The 23,959-nt window shown below is 34.0% G+C and overlaps 1 protein-coding gene across 3 annotated transcripts; it reads right to left on the bottom strand.

Moving 5' to 3' along the window:
* Positions 1 to 107: 107 nt before the first annotated feature.
* LOC149898878 (uncharacterized) lies at positions 108 to 23,601 on the bottom strand. 3 transcript variants are annotated; one of them, XM_090114365.1, is made up of 13 exons: positions 23,475 to 23,601; positions 21,936 to 22,007; positions 20,884 to 20,971; positions 20,387 to 20,579; positions 19,561 to 19,651; positions 19,056 to 19,147; positions 18,476 to 18,575; positions 18,375 to 18,427; positions 17,230 to 17,301; positions 16,426 to 16,520; positions 15,925 to 16,055; positions 8,012 to 8,156; positions 108 to 2,103 (listed from the first exon to the last, which is right to left on the bottom strand). In XM_090114365.1, the coding sequence occupies exons 1-13, from the start codon at positions 23,541 to 23,543 to the stop codon at positions 1,952 to 1,954; spliced, it is 1,353 nt and encodes a 450-aa protein (XP_089970491.1). In that variant the 5' UTR covers positions 23,544 to 23,601; the 3' UTR covers positions 108 to 1,951. The 3 variants fall into 3 exon arrangements, with proteins under 3 accessions (XP_089970491.1, XP_089970490.1, XP_089970492.1); XM_090114364.1 differs by having other exon boundaries at positions 18,375 to 18,575; XM_090114366.1 differs by having other exon boundaries at positions 18,375 to 18,575; positions 21,936 to 22,020; positions 23,475 to 23,584.
* Positions 23,602 to 23,959: the final 358 nt, after the last annotated feature.

Below are 23,959 nucleotides of genomic sequence, written 5' to 3'. Positions count from 1 at the left end.
CACAGGGCTTCAGTATCGAACTTTTCGTCGTATAATGGAAACAGTCTCTTCTTGGTCTATATATTTTTTAATTTAATATTACTTCGGTATAAATAAAAAAACAAACATCGCTTGGCAATAATAACTTTATTCAAATAAACAAAAAAGTAGTAATCACTGCATACAATTACAAAATACAACTCTTACTCTAACTTAACCTAAGTTAATTATTAATAAACACAATGCTTACTACTTTTTAATTTGATAATTATCACACAGCCCCTATAGCTTCATTACAGAGTTCCTATAGGTAAAAAAATACATAACATAAACCACCAAAACTCAAATGTTCACTGTAATAATTCCAAATAATAGTTAAAAGTTTATTTTTCACATTTCATAAATACCAAAGAAACATTCCAATAATTACTGTTATACTGTTACTGCCCTTTGAGATACAGGTAATTACCTAGTTCAGGGGCCGTATCGCACTGACTGGCAAATTCATATTATGATCGCAATAACCAGCCATGGTTAATCATGGTATTATATGAATTTGCCAGTCAGTTCAATTCACGGCGTAAACTGTCTGGAACTAAGAGGTCGTAATACGGCCCCAGAAGGCAGAGCAATATTGTAATCTTATATTTGAAGTTGCTGATAAATTTTTTATTTTTATTTTACACATTTTATTGTATACTTGTTTTACAATAATTCTTTTAAAACTAAGGATTGTTAAAAGCATTTTAATTCTTGAAAAATAAACATTTTACAGAGTTCCTATAGGTAAAAATAAATATTTACAAGATAATTCATAACCAATTACTTTATTTTTTATTTTTGAATCCCTTTAGTTGATGTTTGCAACAATTTTTTTTTGGTTTGAGAGAAAATAATACACATACATGCAAAATGTATATGAGAAATCCCTTCACTACACACACTTCATGTTATTTATATTATAATCAACACTAAACACTGCACAGTCCATAGCATATTATATTATTTCAACACAAAACCCTATCTTAATAAAAATGGAAGTGCAATTGACTAAATTTACTTCATCATAGGAAAATACTAGATTCTAATTTTTTTGTCATATTCTTAAAAATTCATTACCAGACAAAGGCCGGAATTTATAATATACAATAGATACTATACAATAGGTATTCTTCTTATTATTTACCTCTTTTTTATGACACAGCTGTTCATCTTACTAAGATATCAAGATCTTCTAGCCCTCCATCATAAAGAATATAAAGCAGTATTCCAAAGGACATATTTTCTTCTTTCATAACACTCTCTTGTTAGCTTAGTGTTTCATAAATAAGACAGCTCTTCCGCTTCTTTTAGTTCATCACTTATTTAGACTTCAGTATATTATCTATTTTGCAATACAATCCTGTCCTTTTTATTCCCCCAACAAGCCTCAGCAGACCTTGTTTCCCGGTATTTATTGTGATGTAGTGGCCACAAGGTCCTCACTGCCCAGTGTATAGAACGGTAGCCAACTTAAACCTGCCCCCACTAGCTCCCTCTGCCAATAGCCTTTTGAAGTGAAAACTTCTTTAGCGACGTTGAGCACTTTTTCTGTAATGGGTATAAAATCTTAAACTCACGTCAGAACACGTGACCTGATCGAAAAAGCGTAAGACGGATACCATTCCAAAATATCAAATATGCTCAACGTTAATAATCAAGTTTTCGCTTCTGCCGGCACTCCCGGAGTGCAACCCGTCTTTTTTAGTGCATGTAGTGCATAAATAACTTACATGTCTGCGGAAATTAGTTTATTTTATTGCACAATACACACTTTAAGTCTTCCACACTGTCCTCCTTGAAAACCAAGGCTCACACCACACTTTAAGTCTTCTAAACTGTCCCCTTTTGGAAAACAAGGTTCACATCACACTTTAATGTCTTCAGAACTGTCCTCCTTCGAAACCAAGGCTCATACAGCACTTTAATGTCTTCAGAACTGTCCCCGCTGAAAACCAAGGCCTACACCACGCATGGTGTGTGTAGTGGCTCTCGCCACTTCGTATTGCGCTTGCATCGCTTTGAACAATTCCTCTTGCTTCTGGTTCGGATCTGCACCTTCTGCCGCTGGGCTCTTTACCGCATCTGTGGAACAAGTATTAGTTGTAATGCTATGTGTAAAGTTTTAATGCAATATGTTTGCTGTTTCTAAATCAAAATAGAAATAGTACTAAGCTTATCTTATTATAAGATATTTTTTGTATAATGTGTAGTAGTTTAATCTATATCAGTAGGTTTTATGCAAGATAATTCACTTAAAAATCACATCATGTGACGTTTGTCACCCGCGAGCCCAGTGTTGCCACCTTAGACATTTCCGGGCTAAATCTAGCCCTTTTTTGAAATTCAACCCGTGTTTTAAGTTTTTAGCCACAAAAGGGTAATCTAGCCCTATTTTGAATGCCTAAAATTTACTTAAAATGGAGCCCATTATATAATTTTTGCCATTTTACCATGCTAAAATAGGGTTTGTTTACTCGCTGAGCGTTCTGATTGGCTAATAAAGGTTAGTCGACCAATCAAAATTCCCTCTATTTATTTATTTATTTATTTATTTATTTATGATAAGGTACCTTACAGCTAGTGATACAATTTTTGAGATGAATAAATACTAAGCTACGCCAATTAAAAGGTACACCGATAGGTAGTAAAAATAATATACGTATGTGAACAAAGACTAGTATAAGAATTTTACAAATGATAAGAGAAAATATTTTAATTTCATGTAGGTAAAGTAAGCATTGATCAAGCCCAATAAGTATTTATAAAGAAAGGAAATGTTTTAAATATCTATGAATTCATAATAAATTAAAACCAACTTAATTTAATATTAAGTAAAACCAGGTAAGTAGGATGTGATTGTGAGTGTGAGTGTGTGTGTGTGTGTGAAAGTGCGTGTATGAGAATGTGTGAGTGTAATAGCAGTGAGTGTAAAAAGCTAATGTATTATATTATTATGTGAGCTGAGCTTCAGTATTGATTAATTGTAAAATTTGCTTTTTAAAACTAGTACGCGATAAACAGAAGGGATCCACAGAAGAAAATTTTTTATTATAAATGTCCGGGAGCCTATGGAGCGGTGACATTTTTAGATAATTAGTTGATGTAGCCGGCACGTGGAATAGGCGTGTATGGCGAGTACGCTGTGTGGGTACAAGAAACTTTATATTTTCCAACGCTGTGGAATAGTCAAACTTGTTGTTCACGATATCGTATAACAGCATAATGTCTATTATATCTCTCCTATCCTCCAACGTATTTAACCCATAATGTGAGCAAGCCTGTTCATAATTCAACGAATAATGTTTTGTTTTATAATTCATTTTGTTCACAAATATTTTTTGTATTGCTTCCAATCTTTTAATGTGACATTTATATTGCGGTCGCCAGATCACACTTGCAAATTCGAGAACACTACGTACGTAGGCAAAATAAAGAACTTTCAAGCAAGTAATGTCGTTAAATGGATCAGCTTGTCGCAAGATGAAACCAAGATTTTTGTAGGCTTTATGAACAATAAAATCCACGTGTGTACGATATGCAAGTTTGACGTCCAGAATCACACCTAGGTCCCTTACTGAAGTAACAGCAGGTATAGATTCACTATTAATTTTATAATCAAAACAAATAATATTATTATTTCTATTACGGGTAAAACTTATTTTTTGGCATTTTTTTATATTAATTGATATTTTATTTAATTTATAATAGTCACTTAATCTATTAAGATCATCCTGAAGACATTGACAATCGTAAGAGGAAGTGACTTTTCTGAATATTTTTTTATCATCAGCATAAAGTAAGAAATTAGAATTTACAAAGCAGTTACCAATGTCGAATAAATAAATGTTATACAATAAGGGACCGAGATGCGATCTCTGCGGGACGCCCGAAGTAATATCAACAAAATCTGATTTAAACCCTCCTAGAATCACCGATTGACTGCGGTTCCTGATATAAGACTCTATCCATCTGAGAAGATCACCCCTGATACCCACCGCATAAAGCTTACGGATAAGAACATTATGACTTACTCTATCAAATGCCTTCTCGAAATCTGTGTAAATTACATCGACCTGTGCTCCTTCACTCATGTTGTTATTTGTGTAATGTGTTAAGTCTAATAAGTTAGTAGTAACGTTCCGTGATTTAATAAAACCGTGTTGTTGAGTAGGAATACATTTAAGTGTATGAGTGTAGATTTTTTGGTATACTACTTTTTCCAGCATTTTAGCAAATATATTAAGTAGTGATATGCCCCTATAGTTAGTTATATCTTTCTTCGAGCCTTTTTTATGTATGGGCACAATTAAAGCCTTTTTCCATAAGTCTGGGAAAATTCCTTCGGTTATGGAACGTTGGAAGAGTATGCGTAAAGGTGTTCTAAGACTAGTTCCACAGTTTTTAATGAAGACAGCCGGTATGCCATCCGACCCGGCTCCCTTTCTATAGTCCAAATCCCGAATTAGCTTAATAATCTCCTGATCTTTAATTGTGATTGAGCAAAGGCTATCAGCAAGCTCAAAATCGTCTACAGTAGTAATTGGGTCAGTAGTATTATCATCGGATTGAAAAACGGATAAAAAAAATTCACTAAACGCTGAACAAATGTCGTTACCAACAGTAAGGTTGCGTTCACGGAAAATCATACTGCATGGGTAACTAGAGTTATTTCGTTTGTCTTTAATATACGTCCAGAATTCTTTAGGCGTGGTTTTAATAGATTTTTGGCAACGTAAAATGTATTTTAAGTACGCTTCGTCCTGAAGTTTTTTTACTCTAGTTCTAAGCAGTGAAAAAGACGCGTAATCGTTTGGATTTTTGTATTTCTTCCAACGAAAGTGAAACTTATATTTTTCTTTTATTAAATTAATTAATGCAGGCGTATACCATTTCGGATATTGACGACGAGATGAAATCCTAACAGACGGTACGTATTTCTCTATAAGAGAATTTAAAACATTATAAAATTTATCGATGGAAATATTAATTGATGCGGAATTTAAAACGTCAGTCCAATTTATTTTACTAATTTCACGATTTATTGTAGTATAATCAGCCTTATAGAATTTTTTTATTTTAGAAAACTGGGAACGTAACGGTTGTATATAAACATCTTTTATTGTAATTACAAATGGTTGATGGTATCGATCAATGTTGACAAGGGAATCCGAGGATATAATATCATTACAATCAATAGATAAATTAGAGAACACGAGATCTAAAATATTACCACAACAGTTAGGTGATAGGTTGTACTGATTAGCCCCCATTAAGGTTGTTAAATTCATTAGGTCCAGAGAGGCATCTAAAAGATCATTAGTACAGGTATCTGTAATAATAAAAGAGTGATCCTTCAACCAAGTAATAAACGGCAAATTAAAATCGCCCACTATCAAATATTTGTTATTAGGGTAACATTCATACAAGGACAGTAACGCTGCGTTTAAAGATCTTATATTACCAGGCAAATCAGAATTAGGAGGCAAGTACACAGCAACAATGTGAAGGTCACCTTGACTTTTACCAAATTGACAGTTAAAAGACTTACCAGGTATAGTTAGCCAGACACTTTCCACGTTACCGCACGTAATATTTTGAGTTAAGTAACCACAAAACGCTTTTTTAACGCATATAACAACGCCTCCGCCTTTCATTTTATGTTTCCTATCAAATCTGAAAACGTCATAGCGTGAATCACAAATCTCTGAGTCAAGAATTCCATCACACAACCAACTTTCCGTTAAAATAATAATATCATAATTGCTTAAAACGATATTTTTATGCAGTTCCGGTAACTTAGTTCGCAAGCCGCGAGTGTTTTGGTAGTAAATGTTAATATAATTACGTTTGGAAGTCATTGAGAACAAGTATAAAACAATTTAAATGTTAAGTAAAGTACAATAGCAAAGTAATCGATTAAATCGAAATAATATTAACTTACAAGTTATATAAAGTATTATCGCGGCAATACATTTACCTATCTTAAGTATTTTTATTAATATTACACTATTCACATGAATATCATAACGATAATTATAGAATAAAACTATCGGAACACGACAAAAATTGTTAAAAATATTGCGGGCAGTTCTGAAAAAAGTAATGCAGTATAGGGGAGCGGAACCTTTTATAATGAAGTCGTAATAATAATTATTTATATATGAAGTTGACGTAAAATAATTTATTGAGAGCTCACGTATAATGTAAATTAAAATGTATTTATATTGTGTAGTGTTTACGTATGTTAAAAAATTGTAAGTGGTGGATACTGAGGATATAAAAGCGTATGTAATATGTAGGGCATGATCAAAACTTAAAATTAATAACATAACTAAAAGAAGTAAATTGCTATTGAAATAAATGGTTAAGGGCAGGTTTCTAAAAAATTCTTCAGGTCTTCATCCGAAGCTATGACCTTCGCCGGCGCTTTCTCATGTGCGCGTAAATATATGGTGCAATTTCTGATCCAAACGAACTTAATGTTTCTTTCTTTGGCACGTTGCTTGCAGTTGTTAAGTAATTATTTATTAGCGATTGTAAGATGTTCATTAATAAATATCTTCAGGGAGTTACCCGTGAAACCAAGGTCATGTGATGTTATGCCTTTTACTTTGTTAGACTTTTTAAAGTTACTGATCAAAGTATCCTTTGTGGCTTTGTCTTTCAGTTTGACTATTATCTTTCGTGGGCTGTCCTTCTTGTCTCTGAATGATTGAACCCTTGTAATGAATTCAACATCTTCCTGGTTGAGGTTACAGCTAATAGCGGAGGCTAGACGAAGGAATACTTTTTGTAAGTTTTCATTTGATTCTTCAGGCACACCGATAATTTCCACATTTAAAAATCTATTCTTTTGTTCTGTGCGACCTTGTTCAAGTTCCAGGGCAGAGATTTTCGCTAGAAGAGTATTTATAGTGTTACGACTCTTAGCTGCTTCAACTTCTGACCTTTGAAAGCGTTCTCCAAATCCCTTCATATCTGACTTTAACTTCTTCATATCTTCGTTTAGTCTGTCAACTATGGATAACTTGCAGTCTATATCTTCCAGTCTTTTGTATAAATCTTCAATCACATTTGCATTTATTTTGCTCGTTAAGTCGTTCAAATCACTCCTTAACTTTTCAACCTTTTCCGGCAGAGTAGAGAGCGGTGATAGCATTTCCTCAATCCTATTCAAAGATGACTGATAGGAATTAGGCTCAGTACTAGGTTTAACGGCGTCACCGGGGAAGACAGAGTTTCTACAGTCAGGACAGCACCAAGAATTTTGTCGTTCAGTGCCAAGTCTCCGCCAGCCAATTTCAGATAACGTCGCACAGTGGAAGTGGTAAGTGTTACGGCAGCTCGAACAAAGAGCGCCATCAGATACTTTTTCGTTGCAGCGCTTACAATTATTCATACCGAAGGTTGGGGACACCACACAAATCTTATACGACGTACGTAGATAAGCGTTCACGTATTTCGCGCGGAGTCTCTTAGCATAAATAGCTGCGCTGTCGTAGGGTCGGACTATCGAATTAGAAATCCGAGTTCTAATCCACGCGGGCGCGGTGAGCAAAAACTTTAATTTTAAAAATTTTAAACACTTCAAACAACAATCAGGAGAATGTCTAGTCACATACGACACCAGATCAGACCTCTACTTAACGAAATACGCACGATTGGGGAAAAAGGCTAAAATATGCACTAACGCCGTAATTAGAGAGTTTTATGCATTTGCATATGCAAATATGCAAATGCATATAATCCGATGTCTATTTATAACTTTATTAATGTTTTAGCTTGTTCTATGACCACCTTAACAGCCAAAAACGTTTGACGTTCATTAGACTAATTTCTGCTGTCAATAGCAACAAGATTGTCCGATAAGTTACAACTATAGTAATAGAAAAATATAAATAAAGTGGAGGTAGTGAATTGTGTGTTTCTTTTACTATAAAATGCAGTTCCATCAAAAAGTAACAATACAAAGTATAAATAAGCAACTAACCGGGGTCCCGTATGCCCATGAGTCGCATGAACTTGGACACCTGTCGGCCATCATTGTCTTGCGCGAACCGAGCGCCGCTCCACTTGGCCGCCTCCTCCTCTGCCGGTTTGCCCTTATTCGCCCACAGGAGTTTGCGCTTTTGCACCTGTGCACAATTAAATTCGTCTTATAAGAAATACTTTAAAAAAAGAGCGTGTGTGCCGAGCACACGTGTTAGAAGTGAAACTTCTTTGTCAATATTTAAAGATCGTCGCCCTACTCCACGTGGTGAATGGAGTAACTTTCTATAGTATTTTTCTGCTTTTTAAAATTCATAACTAAAAAACAAAGTTTCTGTCAACTGACAATTCAGATTTAGGTTTCATAGGATAATAGCCTAACCACAAAAAAATAACGCCTCTCAACTCGATTTCTTATGATTTAAAACCATAGACTAATATAATCAAGAAGACTTACAATCGCCATAGTAAAAAACGTAACTCGTTTCTCAGTTCCCAATTTTGTCGATAGATGTCACTCACAGTAGCATTTGGCATTTTTATAAGCTTTTTTATACGTTTAATGACTAGATGTCGCCTTAGAGCATTAAGTCGGTTTAATGAAGCTAAGAGATGTCGCTATTAAAAAAATCAATGTGCCAAATAGTATCTTGACGTAAAATATAATACGCAAAAAACGTAAACTATAACGTAAAATATAATACGTAAAATATAATACGCAAAAAAATATTTTTATTTAAATGTTATTTTTTGCTCTGAATCGCGCAAGCGAAATGTTTTCGCTACAGAGCATATATACAACTTTCCGCCATCAATAATCGGGGCCTTTACGGCCGGCCGGTCGAGTAGACTAGTCTCTCCCTTTTTCGATTGAGGAAATCCACCTCCACATCATTTTGTTTTAGTTTTAAAGATTTAAGAAGCGTAAAATAATACTTTCTTCATTTTTGTATTTTGAGTAAACGTAACACTAATATCGGTTAGTTTGACCAGAGGCGACTCGTGACAAAATTGTATGGGTGTTTAATTAAGTATTGAACTAAAGTCTAAAACAAAGAAAATACAGTAGCGTAGTAAATTCATTACAAAAAAAAAGCACCACAATAAGGGTGCTATTACAGATTTTTAACAAAAAACGCTATTTTACGGTACAATTTTAACTCAAAGCATGAGAACAAAGTAATATCTTAAATTAAAGATAATAATACCTATATTCAGTTCTACGATCATCTTATAAAAATTGTACGACGTCATACAAAATTGTCGCTGAAATACGATTTTCCCAGCACAATGATCGCATAAAATGCAAAAAAATGGGGTCTAAACATGGTCTAAAACGGTACAATTTTAAGAAAATTAAAAGCCTAATCTATCTTCCTATAAATTATTGAGGGATATATAGTCCTTTATAGATTCTGATAATTTTTTTGTATCTAAATCAAAATTTTATTTCAATTACTAGCGGTCCGCCCCGGCTTCGCCCGTGGTACATATTTACGTTTTCTCTACGTAAAAACCATCCTCGTACTTCAAGGAATATAATAAAAAAAAAAAAAGAATTATCGAAATCGGTTCAGTCGTTCTCGAGTTATGCGCTTACCAACACATTTTGCTATTCATTTTTATATATAAGAGATTATATATGTATGTTTATCAGCCATCTGGTTTCCATAACACAAGCTAAATTAAAAATACTTGTCGATTTCTTCATACATTTTGCTATCGCGAGTCGCGACTCGCGGGTCGTCAGACCGCGCTCAGAAGCGCTCTTGGAAGGACGGGTGTATCGCTCCTCGTCCCAAAAACAAAACGAATTAAAAAAAGATTATTGTGCGTGCACTGTCGTTTTCGTGATTTGAAATATTTGATACTTTATAAGAGTAAACTGTATAAGTTTCATATTCCAATTATTTGTAATATAAAATTATGTTTTAAAAATTACCTTGCCTGAGATGCTCTTTTTTATGGGTTGTTGAATAGATTGGTGGGGTAAAACAATTCAAGATGGCGTCGACGAAAATTTGACTTTTTTCGTGATGGGTGTCATTTTCATGGTTTTTGGGGTAGCTATTAACGAATATGAGGTCAAAATTATAATCCAAGATGGCGCCGACGAAAATTTTACATCTTTTCGTCATGGGTGTCATTTTCATGGTTTTTCGGGTAGCTATTAACGAATATGAGGTCAAAATTATAATCCAAGATGGCGCCGACGAAAATTTTACATCTTTTCGTCATGGGTGTCATTTTCATGGTTTTTGGGGTAGCTATTAACGAATATGAGGTCAAAATTATAATCCAAGATGGCGCCGACGAAAATTTTACATCTTTTCGTCATGGGTGTCATTTTCATGGTTTTTGGGGTAGCTATTAACGAATATGAGGTCAAAATTATAATCCAAGATGGCGCTGACGAAAATTTGACTTTTTTCGTGATGGGTGTCATTTTCATGGTTTTTGGGGTAGCTATTAACGAATATGAGGTCAAAATTATAATCCAAGATGGCGCCGACGAAAATTTTACATCTTTTCGTCATGGGTGTCATTTTCATGGTTTTTGGGGTAGCTATTAAACAATATGAGGTCAAAACTAAAATCCAAGATGGCGCCGACGAAAAATTTGAGATATTTTCGTCATGGGTGTCATTTTCATGGTTTTTGGGGTAGCTATTAACGAATATGAGGTCAAAATTATAATCCAAGATGGCGCCGACGAAAATTTTACATCTTTTCGTCATGGGTGTCATTTTCATGGTTTTTGGGGTAGCTATTAACGAATATGAGGTCAAAATTATAATCCAAGATGGCGCCGACGAAAATTTTACATCTTTTCGTCATGGGTGTCATTTTCATGGTTTTTGGGGTAGCTATTAACGAATATGAGGTCAAAACTATAATCCAAGATGGCGCTGACGAAAATTTGACTTTTCTTCGTGATGGGTGTCATTTTCATGGTTTTTGGGGTAGCTATTAACGAATATGAGGTCAAAATTATAATCCAAGATGGCGCCGACGAAAATTTTACATCTTTTCGTCATGGGTGACATTTTCATGGTTTTTGGGGTAGCTATTAACGAATATGAGGTCAAAATTATAATCCAAGATGGCGCCGACGAAAATTTTACATCTTTTCGTCATGGGTGTCATTTTCATGGTTTTTCGGGTAGCTATTAACGAATATGAGGTCAAAATTATAATCCAAGATGGCGCCGACGAAAATTTTACATCTTTTCGTCATGGGTGTCATTTTCATGGTTTTTGGGGTAGCTATTAACGAATATGAGGTCAAAATTATAATCCAAGATGGCGCCGACGAAAATTTTACATCTTTTCGTCATGGGTGTCATTTTCATGGTTTTTGGGGTAGCTATTAACGAATATGAGGTCAAAATTATAATCCAAGATGGCGCCGACGAAAATTTTACATCTTTTCGTTATGGGTGTCATTTTCATGGCTTATTAACCAATTTGAGGTCAAAAATAAAATTCAAGATGGCGCCGACGAAAAATTTGACATCTTTTCATCATGGGTGTCATTTTCATGGTTTTTGGGGTAGCTATTAACGAATATGAGGTCAAAACTATAATCCAAGATGGCGCTGACGAAAATTTTACTTTTTTCGTTATGGGTGTCATTTTCATGGTTTTTGGGGTAGCTATTAACGAATATGAGGTCAAAACTAAAATCCAAGATGGTCGTCGAATTTCAAGATCGCGTCATGGTAATACTGTCGCGTTACGGAGCAAGGCGGCGATTTTGGTATCTATGAATCTCGCCAAAGAAGTTTCACTCCGGACACGTTTTCTCGGCACACACGTTCTTTTTTATTTTATTCTCTTCGTTTAAATGTTTTAGATAAACTTTATTTTAAATAAAGTTTAGCGAATATAATATTTAAAGTTAATAATATCTGTCAGAATATTATCACAGATGATGATTGCCACAGAGTTGCGTTTTATATTACATTTCTAAAATAATATGCATTTCAAATTTCAATGTTCTTTAAAATTGTTTTTTAAGACTTTCTACAAAACTGTAGTTGTTAAAGTTTTTGTTATTTTATTTAAGTTAACTTTAAAGGAGTAAGAAAAATATACCTAATTATCGACGGTTATATTGGGGATTTGGTAATACTGTCTCAAAAACCTTGGAAATGACACCCATGCCGAAACGATGTAAAAGTTTTGTCAACACCATCTTGGATTTTAGCTTAGACCACATATTGGTTAATAGATACCCCAATAACCATGAAAATGACACCCATAACGAAAATATGTAAAATTTTCGTCCGCGCCATCTTGGATTTTAGTTTTGACCTCGTATTGGTTAATAGCTACCCCAAAAACCATGAAAAGGACACCCATGACGAAATGATGTCAAATTTTCGTCGGCGCCATTTTGGATTTTAGATTTGACCTCATATTGATTAATAGCTACTCCAACTCCTTGAAAATGACACCCATGACGAAAAGATTTCAAATTTTCGTCGGCGCCATCTTGGATTTTAGTTTTGACCTCATATTGGTTAATACTTAATAGCTACCCCAAAAGCCACCCACATTTGCAAATGTGTTTGCTACTTAGGAAAAGTTCAGTTTTGACGAATTTAATTTATTTCTTTCCGACTGTTTCTCGGAATAACATACATTTACTAAGAATTGCATAAAATGCCGGGTTTAATAATATATTGCCGGTATCATAATATTATGTATGATAATAATTCTTAAAAAAGTATTTTATACATTTCTTAAAAAGCTTCGATATTGTATACAATTCATATTCAAATTGTTGTAAAATAGTCACACTTTTTTAAGTTGGTTGAATACACTAAAATACTTATAAGGATCGTACCTACTAATAAATGATAAAAGTAACAAAATGAATTTTTAAAGTTCCCAGTAATCTTCTGGAATCAATTTCAATAAAAATATAAAAAAATAATACTATCAAGTATGAAGATGATCTATAAAATGGATTGCGCTCATATTGCGCTATGTTTACGTGATCTTTTGTTTCGCGAAGGACTGAAAATTATTGGATTCCGTATTTAGGCATTTGATATTCGTATTGGAGTTTAGGTATACGATAAATTTAATTTAAAATTAAAGATATATTAATTGTTAAATGAATGAGCACAACTTTATTATAATTATTTATGGGAGTTCACTGCACCAGCGCTCCTTAGGATGGACCGCCTATTTTTGTCACTTCGTTCATCGCTGTTCGAGAGTGACTTTGTGACCACCATGGACTTAGATCATTAAGTAATCGATAACACTCGCAGGTGTTTCCCCTTTTGTCGAGGTATCAGATTATTCGAATCGAAAAATCTTATGCTTTCATAAAAACTACTTGCGTAATCGATTACAAACACTCTGCGTTTTCCTAGGCTAAAACATCGAAAGGACGTCTTCGAGTGCTCCGCTAAAAATGCCGTTTTGCACTGTCAAGCCTTGCAGAAGCAATTCAAACATGTCGAATATTAAAAAAGATGGAATAACCTTTCATTTGTGTATATTTTTTTAACGTACATTTCTAATTAAATGCAATTTCTAATAATCGTCGATGTATCGTTTAGCGATATGATCAAGACAAATAATCGAGTCGTTTACTCGATCATTGATGCGGCCCCACGAGACTATCATGGAAAGAAAATATACAAATTTAATCTTTATGAACTAAGAGATAAAGTTGAATTTAAAACGCGATAATGAACCGCATTCCTTACGAGTCTATCTTTTAGCCCCTTGACCACCGAGCGGCCCGATCGGACCACGGCCCACGACACAATAGATTTTCTATTGTGTCTGTGATTCCGGGGGCTGAGGCATTAAAGAAATACAAATTTAATCTTTATGATCTAAGTTATAAAGTTGAATTTAGAACGCGATATTGAACCGCACTCCCCACGAGACAACTTGGAATGAAATACAAATTTAATCTTTATGAACTTAGGGATAGAGTTGAATTTAAAAACTCGTCGCTTAAAAGGTCATAAATTTTTACGATTTTCGTGACACAAATTATTTTTGTGAATGTGTGATTGTGTTTCAATAGTGTGAGTTACCTTCCCCGCACCAAAATCAGCAGAAAGTTTAGTTAGAACATTTACCAGCGTACTCCATCCATTACATAATGATCTAAGACCATGGACCACGTTGCTATGAACTGGTTTTGTCAAAGAATTACTCGAACAATTAGAGCATCAATTTCAACGTAAGATGTATAGGTGCCCGTAGCTGTATTGATGAGTCTCGTACTTAAAAACCGATAGATGCTGGTTCAAATCATTGCCGTACATCCACATTTTTTTTTCTTTTCCCGTATTTTATTGTCATATAAATAATACTGTTTACAAGGGAATAATTAAGAAGAAAAAAGATATAGACATTTTTTTTAACAGAAAATAAAGAATATATATAAATATAATATATATTATATACACTACTCTGATCACTATGTCGAATGTTTGTAGTGGGTGTCGAAATCTTATTAAAGGTACTCTCTTCCTTAAGATGCTCCACAATCCTATATAAGTTACTCTATGATGCTCCACCACCGCGTTGCTATGAACTGTATTTATCAAAGAAATACTCGAACAATTAGAGCATAAAGGAGAATGACCACGGGTGGTATCGGTAAAATTTTAGTTGTGCCACGTATTCGTGATATTGTTAATTCCTATTTGTATTTATAATGATCATATGTATCAATATTAAGTCTTAATTATACCGGATAAATTGAAATAATAGTAAAAGTTATTCTTTTGAAACATGTATGACCACGTATGGAATCGGTAAAATACTAGTTGTGTCACGTGTTCGTGATATTGTTAATTCCTATTTGTATTTATAATGATCATATTTATCACTATTAAGTCGTAATTATAACGAATAAATAGAAATAAAAGTAAAAGTTTCTGTTTTGACACATATATATCTATCTCTCTTGCAAGCGTCCTGCGTCATATTATGTCATAGTTGAATGAATGTGTTCGACGCATTGTTCGACGTTATTTATTTTGAAATAATGTTTATTACGATTTACTTTTCACATTTGTCTTGTAAATTAAAATATTACCTATGTAATAAATGTAAAACTTAACGTTCATCGTTAGTATAAACTCGATAAAGTATTTTTTTGAAGCGTTGAATAAAACTATTGTTTTATTTTTATTGTCGTGAACTGCGGCTTATTTACATAAAAACTTTAATCGTTTCTAAAAGTACTAACATCAAGCTTTAAATTGAACTATATTTCATCTTGACACAATAAGTTTGATTGCGATACCAAGTGCCATAGTCACTTGGGCAATCTCCTTTCAATGTGAGACGTATAAGTGCCTGTAGCTGTGTTGACTGAGTCTCGTACTTTAAAATCGATAGATGCTGGTTCAAATCATCGCTGTACATCCACATTTTTTTTTCTTTTCCCCTATTTTATGGTCATATAAATAATACTGTTTACAAATTAGAAGGGAATACTTAAGAAGAAAAGAGATATAGAAATTTTTTTTAACAGAAAATAAAGAATATATATAATATAATTATATTATATACAGTACTCTGATCACTATGTCGAATGTTTGTAGCGGGTGTCGAAATCGTATTAAAGGTACTCACTTCCTTAGATGCCCTAAAAACTAAAATAATAATTCAAAAACACCGGAGTTTTTAAAACAACGCCCTCTAGATGTAATAATTGAAAATCGATAGTTTGCTGTTTCCTTAGTTCTAAAATTGGTCACTAGGTGGCGCTTTTATAACTGCAAATTAAATAATAAGCTCAAATGAGAGCGCCATCTAGCAATAAGCTGAAATTACGGGGTACGATCTTTAGTATGACGTTCATCAGTCCTATATATTTATTAGTCCATGTTTAAAACTAAAAATAATTATTCAAATTGTATATACCTGATCAAGTATCTTAGAAGCGTGTAGCGAGCCTGAACAGTAGTTTGGCAAGCCGGACGGATTCTCGCCCGCAGCCGCTCGTAGCTGCTGTGCTGTCGCCATAGACCCATCTGGGGTTTTTATTTGGAGACCTGCAAAATTATATACATATTTATAATAGTAATTCAATTGATACAAATGGAATTATATCTTAAATTTTAAATTTATAAGGTAAAGGTGAATTATTTCGTGTAGTCAGTGCAGTTATCATTATCATGAACATTAGTTTTTATTCAATTCATCCGCAAAAAAATACAATGTAATGTGTATTGTATTTTTTTGCGTAGTTAAAATTTAAGGTTATAATAAAAAAAAAAGATAAATGCCTTTGTTAAGAATATTTTACAATATTAAAGTATAGTTTTTGTAGTAAATTTTTAATTTTATACCTCTAATTTTAAACCCTTTAGGGGTAACTGACTATACATTAAGAATAGCCCATATAAAGCTAGTGAAACTTACCCATCTTTTCCATAACTTCCAATTTCTTGTTAACCTTGTATGAGGACGGTCTGTACTCTCCCGATGTTGGCGATCTTTTTTCTCTCTCATTTGTCCTACAAATAAAAACATTTATCAAAAGATGTTAGTATCAATATGTCCGTACAAGTAAATATATCTAGGCCATTAAGTTATTTTTTCAACAATTACTGTATATGATATTAATATGCATATTCTAATAGAAGACTAGCCGATTACCGAATACCGCACGGCTTCGCTCGCATTGACTCATGAAAAACATAGATGAAAAGCTTATTTTACTCCATAATAAGCAGTTCTCTAATAGCAAATGAATCTTATATATAAAAATGAATCGCAAAATGTGTTGGTAAGCGCATAACTCGAGAACGGCTGAACCGATTTCGATAATTCTTTTTTTATTATATTCCTTGAAGTACGAGGATGGTTCTTATGTAGAGAAAAGGTAAACATGTACCACAGGCGAAGCCGGGGCGAACCGCTAGTTTAATATAAATTTATAAATTTTTAATGCCATAAAACCAAAATATCAATTTCAGCAAATGAATTTTTAAAATCGATTGAATAGTTTATGAGCAGATAAAATCTTTTCATGCTTATTTATAAGTAAACTAGCGGTCCGCCCCAGCTTCGCCCGTAGTATGTTTAAACTATCCTATCTCTCAAGTTGGATCGAACTGCACATGGAGTGCGAATTTTATTATAATCGGTTAAGTGGTTTAGGAGTCCATTGAGGACAAACATTGTGACACAAGATTTATATATATTAAGATATAAGTAACTCACATTGTGTGTGGTGGTGGATAGGCGTGACCACGAGATCTTGATCTTTCATTGCCTCGCTCGCGACCAGATGATCTGTTAAGATAAAAAAATAACCTATAAAAACTTTTGTACAATAATTAATATGCTTCAAATAACATCTTATATTTTAAATAGATCTTTTACAAAAACAAGTTTCTATAGTTATATTAGGTATGATAGACCGGGAGATACTGACACAAAATTTCGAGTCATTTGTAACAGGATGGCGGTTCTACAGGGGTCTTAGTACGCAATGACAAAAAGAAAAACGATGGCGTGAACGCTGGTACCGGCGGCTTAGTCGCGTGGGCGTTAGTCGAACTCGTCGGAAAATAGCGAAAGTCAAACGATTTGTAACAGTATGGCACTTATTTTTCCTGTAAGTTTGAGGATCAACAAATATAAATACAAAATTTCAAAGATCTAAGTGTTGGAAATCCTCACTTATATAAATTAAGTTTTCAAGTATAACAGCACTTTTTCCCCCTACTAGAAGTATGGCAAATATAATAATGGTCACATTTTATCAAATACTCTCCAAAAATCCAAATGGCATACTGGTACAAAAAGTTTGGCGAAATAAAAATTTTTTGCAGATTTTCAGCGGTATGGCGACCATTTGGAATCGTCCGAAAAGTATGGCATGGCGATTTTCGTAAATGGCTGCACGACGATAGTTACCTGTGCAAAAGTTAGCTTGGTACAAATGGTTGAATGATTGTTTTATTTAAATCAACACATTCGCGTCGGTATGGCGGGCTATAAGTCACACCGGAAAAGTATGGCATGACACTACCGCCTACTACTTTTTTATGGGCTATCGGTAAATTCTAAAATTTTTGTGTTACAAATCGTTTGACTTTCGCTATTTTTCCGACGAGTTCGACAAACGCCCACGCGACTAAGCCGCCGGTACCAGCGTTCACACCATCATTTTTCTTTTTGTCATTGCGTACTAAGACCCCTGTAGAACCGCCATCCTTGTTACAAATGACTCGAAATTTTGTGTCAGTATCTCCCGGTCTATGAGTGAATAAGATATTTTGTAAACATTCACAGACTAGAACAACAGATTTCTACAAGTAATTTAATATGTTAAATAATTTATATTGTATAGCATGACAAACCTCCTATCTTCAGATCGCCTGTTGGGTCGGTTGTCGCGATCTCTCTCACGATCGCGGTCATTATCGCGACCACGGTCACGGTCATTATCGCGACCACGATCACGGTCATTGTCACGGCCACGATCACGGTCATTATCACGGCCACGGTCCTGGTCACGGTCGCGATCTCTATCACGGTCGCGACGATCCCGGTCTACAAATCTGAAAATAATACACATAGGTTATGAAATTAAATAAAAATAATTTTATTCAATAGAGTTGTTTTATTGAAAGAGTATTAAATAAATAAGAGTGTCTGAATCTAATAAAATATAGAAATATAACGCATGAATGTCTATTTTTTATTATGATCAACAAGCTGAACCCCGCGGGTTTACACGCATTGCTCCGCTCTTATTGCTCTCAGCTCTATAGCCTTCCTCAATAAGTATAAAAAAAATTGGTTGTCTGTAAAGTCGGTTTACTGACGATAGTTGAACGTGACAACGTCCGATTATGCTTCTTTGTCGCTCGTTCCGCGCTCTCGCTCGCACTTCAAGCCTTACATGGAACGCCTCAGAGCGAGGTAACGCCGCATGTCTTTTCGTGCGTGCAGCCGGCGCTATCGAATTATAAGACGTTGTCACGTCAAAAAATTGTTACACTTTATTTCAAGCATATTATAAATGTAAAATAACATACCTAGGTGACACAGCGTCTCTTGCATCTTGTGACTTCAGTGGCAACGGCGGGACATCTCCGCCAAATGGTTTCAAATCCATAAGCGCAGGCATCTGAAAAAAAAAAGTTTTTAGAGAAGAGAATTACATTTATATTTATTATATTAATCATTCTGTAATGTCTTTATCTAAATAGGGCAATCAGAAAATATTTTTTTTTTAACAAGTCTCAAATAATTTTGAAAATAAACAAATTTAAGTTATTGTGGTAAACGATACCAATTGATTACGACAATATAAAACGCTCTTATGGAAGTTTAATTAAGTTACTTAGGGCCGATTTTTTTCAATGCTTGGATAAAACTTATCCGTCCAATAAAGTATTACACGATAATATTAAAATGTCACGTAAACTGTCAAATACGGGCAATAAGTATACGTTTTTAAAATTGTAGTTTTATACATTATTCGACGAATAAGTTTTAACCAAGCATTGGAAAATCAGCCCTAAATCGAGTTTCGTGTACCTTGCTATCAGTGGAGGGTCGTCTATCATCAGGCCTGTCTCCGAGCAGGCCCCGACGCGGCGGTTCGCGGTGACGATCGCTACGTTCTGGCCTGTAAATAATTACAATATACAAATTAATAACTCAGGCCCCGGAATCACAGACACAATAGAAAATCTATTGTGTCGTGGACCGATCGGGCCGTTCGGGTCTCAATGGGTTAATATCCAATTAGACAGTTATATTTGCAACATGATGCTTTTGGAATTATAAATGCTATGTTAGAAAAAAGCCTGCAAAATTCAGATAGTGTAATTTTTAAAGAACATTGAATATTTGTGAACTATTTTGAATAAAATTACAAAAATTATTAATTGACATACTCGCCCATTTACTCATTTATACCTTGTGTAGGTATATGTTTGTCACTAAACTACTTTTAAAAGGCTGTACCGATTTTGGTTGAGGTGGATTCAAGAATTATTTAGACTGTTAAATGTTTATTTACAATTCAAACACAAGTGAAGCGAAATTTTCACATTTATATGTTTTGACATAAATATTTGTTCATCTATGTAACAAGAACTACAAAAGTGATTGAATTTCAAAACCATTGCAATGAGCAAATCTTGTATCACTACATAGTATAAAACAAAGTCGCTTTCTCTGTCCCTATTTCCCTATGTCCGTTTGTATGCTTTAAATCTTTAAAACAACGCAACGGATTTTAATGCGGTTTTTTTTAATAGATATAGTGATTCAAGAGGAAGGTTTTGGTATATAATTTATTAGGTTTTAGACAAAGCGGGCGAAGCCGCGGGCGGAAAGCTAGTAAACTCATATATACCTGTGTCTTTCATCCCTCCGTGGCGATCGACGGTCCCTGCGCGGTGAGTCACGCCGTTTGTCCCGCTTGCCATCACGGTCACGGTCGCGATCACGTTGGCGGTCACGGTCACGATCGCGGTCATGGTCACGATCACGATCACGGTCGCGATCTTTGCCGCTGTCACGGGCGCCCTCGTGTTCACGGCTGTCATCTAAAAATATTTAGGAAGAATTAAATTAGTGAAGCAAGTAACAATGTATGAAAAATGTATTAGTTATGCAAAAACAGTTCACAATATAGCTTAAAGCTAAACCAGCCCCCTTTAGCACTGAAATGTTTCTAACATACCCACTTTTAACAACTATAATATGGAAAATATTAATTATGTGACAGATTTCAGATATTACTTATTACAGTGTATGATCAATTATTTTTAATAGTTGTATGGAATAGTCACGACATTAACCTTTTGGTTTGTGTCACTGATATGAATCTAAATCACAAAAACTACTTACTTGAGCTTCGCCGATCCTCCTTAGACGTGTGTCGCGAACCGTGGGTCTCAGCCTGCGGCAGCTCCGGCTCCGACTCGCCTTGAGATTCCTGCGACAAACATTCACTCGTCAATTATTATATGTATTGTATCAGCTTCAGAAGCGTTGTTTAGATGTTTGGATTTAATAGATATTTGCAAAATGAACCATATTTATAATACAGTTACCTCAACCAACTACTAGAACTTACAAATTATGATGTCATTGAAAATGCCAACATCAGTAATATTTAAAATGCTTCTTTCTTTCTTTAATATTACGAGACTGGTTTTTTTTTTACATTTTTTCTTCAAACTATACATTTAATCTATATAATTATATCACTCTTATCATTTACCATTCCCCTGAAGTTGTATGAATCATAATTTCGTAAAATTACTCAACATTGCAAATTATCCGAATTAGTACTATTTTGTTCACAAATACCTTACAATGTTTTCAATAACATCATTTCATATACATTAGACAATATTCAGTGTATATTACCTTTCACCACTGTTAAAAGTAAATGCAAAGATGGGCTTATCTCTTATTTCTATGTACTTACATGTTACAGTTGTAAGGGGAAAGCCAAACTGGGAGTCATCTTGAGGCCACGCAGATCGTTTTTGACTTTTTTTGTCAATTTACAAATGGGTAACATATAAAATAATAAAAGTGTTAATATCATCGCTGACAAGATTTCAATAGATGACATACTAACAATGAGTTTGGAAAACTATCATGATTGTGTATTTTTAATTTTATGTATAATGCTTTGAGGAAATAGTAAGAATATTCTATCTATGTGTAGATAAAAGATGCTTTTTGTTTAAAAATTATTTTGGAGCAATACAATTAAACTTTATATTGTCCAACAAATAATTTGAAAGAAAAGTTTTAGTACAAATTCAATATATTCTTTTAAGTACCTACTAAATTCTACTTTATTATGACACTAGCAATATATAACGTGAATTTATAATGTTTTACATAGACTAAGTTAGAGAAAGATTAAAAAAGTTGATACCAACCTCGCTCAAGTCCATGTTGACCTGGTCGTAGTTTGTGTCATCTTCTTTCTTGCGGCTCCCACTCGCCACCACCTATAATATCAGTCTATTGTCAAGCAGAGAAATAAATTAATATCAAATTCTTTCAAATGTAACATAATATGTATTAGCTAGTTCAATAAAGAAACGAATCTTCAATGGCGGCCAAAGCTGACTTTGACAGATGGTAGGATCGGCAAAAAAGAAAATAAAAATAACGTAAATTGATAATTATTTTATTTATTATTTTGTTAATTATTTTAATTTGTTTGTTGACAAACTGTTTTGTTATGATATTTGTGTATTTATATGAACTATCAAATGACATATTATACAGAACGCAATAAAATCCCCATTAATACTCGTAGTCTCGTAATTAGCCCATAAACTGAACAACTTTCCCCAAAGAATATATTATTAAAGAAAATATTATTTACCATAGCAAATAGGTACATAATTGTCATTCTAAATTTATGATCGGGTTTCGCATAGGGGTCGACAGGTAGTCAAATTTGAAAATTATAATTTTGAGCAATACATTTCTTTAAATATTTCTTTAATTCTTTGTTTGAGATTCATCATCATCATCAGCCCATATAAGTACCCACTGCTGGGACTATACAAGTGGGAATGGAAGGAAGAAAAGTTCATATTATTTCTTGTCCATATTATTTTTTTGCAATTTCAAGGCAATTCTCAAAACTTTAAACTCCAATATCTCAGAAACTAAGTGACTCCTCACCCCCCCCTTTGGAGGAGGGATTCCCACAACTCCCCCCTCCCCTCCCCCCCCCCCACAAAAACCTTAAATTCGAGGGTTGTATTTGTCTGCCGCCGAGGGGGTCGCGGAAGAATTCTAACAAATACCCGCGGCCCCATCATTAAAGCGGCTCGACGGAACACAGTGGGGTTTTAGTCGGTAAGAATCCGACATAACCCACGGCTCCTTCCCCGGGGGCCGTGGGTATCTTTGGAAGATTTCCCCACTATAAAAAAAAAAAAAAAAAAAAAAAAAAAAAGGGTTGTATTTGTACACTTCTTCCAAAAATTATAACAGGGAAAATTAAATACATTTTACTTTACCCTATTTTTTTTGCATACCGTACGGCCGTGTGTGAGCGAGAGGGAATGATAAGCGCCGCCATTGAAGATTCGTTTCTTTAAAGAACTGACTAATAAGGGATTTATTTTTAATTGTACATAATTAAGACAAGCAGAAGTAGGCTCGTGACTGTTAGGAACAGTCAATTAATTTAAAAATTTTCATGATATACTACGTAACATAGGCCTACACATATTTTACTTGTATATTAATTACATGTTAAAAATTATCCCGATTGTGAAAAAAATCCAAGCCAAGCACTAATGATTAGTTACTACCGATAAACTTCATCAGTGAGATAAAATATAAAAATAAACATATTGTTATTTTTAGAAGAAACAGTATGTAGGTAATTGCTAATTTTTCCCATAATAATTATTGATTTAAAATCAAAATGGACATTACCCAAGGACACTTACCAATGGCTGTTGTCCGTATCGTTCAGATTCATTATCGTCATCACTTTCATAACCAACGAGGGAATCCATTATGAATATGTATTTGATTTTCACAATCCTAATTCTTTGTATTATAGAATTAATTTAATCTAAATTTAAATCACTGTGGTAAGACGAAATTTCGATGCTTGACTTTTGAAACAATATGGCCGCCGGCATGAAAACGATAACGAAAAAGATAATAAAAATCGAATCAATCGAGTCTTGATCGACTTTTAAAAAGTTTTGATGAGACCATAGACAATTAAAATTATATTTTTTATTTTTATTTTATTAAATATTACATTAGATACTAAGATTAAATACTATCTTGGAAAAGTTGAATAGTGTAGATTGTTCGGTCTTAAATTGGAATTTAGTTAATGCAAACCAGGACACTTATAAACACACATATTTGTAGTTTGTACATTGGTCTACTATTACTACGTAGTACATACATATTATTA

Source organism: Colias eurytheme, chromosome 21 (assembly GCF_061535395.1).
Source record: "Colias eurytheme isolate Ceu_HAF_F1 chromosome 21, ilColEury1 Martin Lab GWU primary, whole genome shotgun sequence".
Taxonomy (NCBI): domain Eukaryota; kingdom Metazoa; phylum Arthropoda; class Insecta; order Lepidoptera; family Pieridae; genus Colias; species Colias eurytheme.
This window is presented reverse-complemented; position numbering and strand designations above follow the sequence as displayed.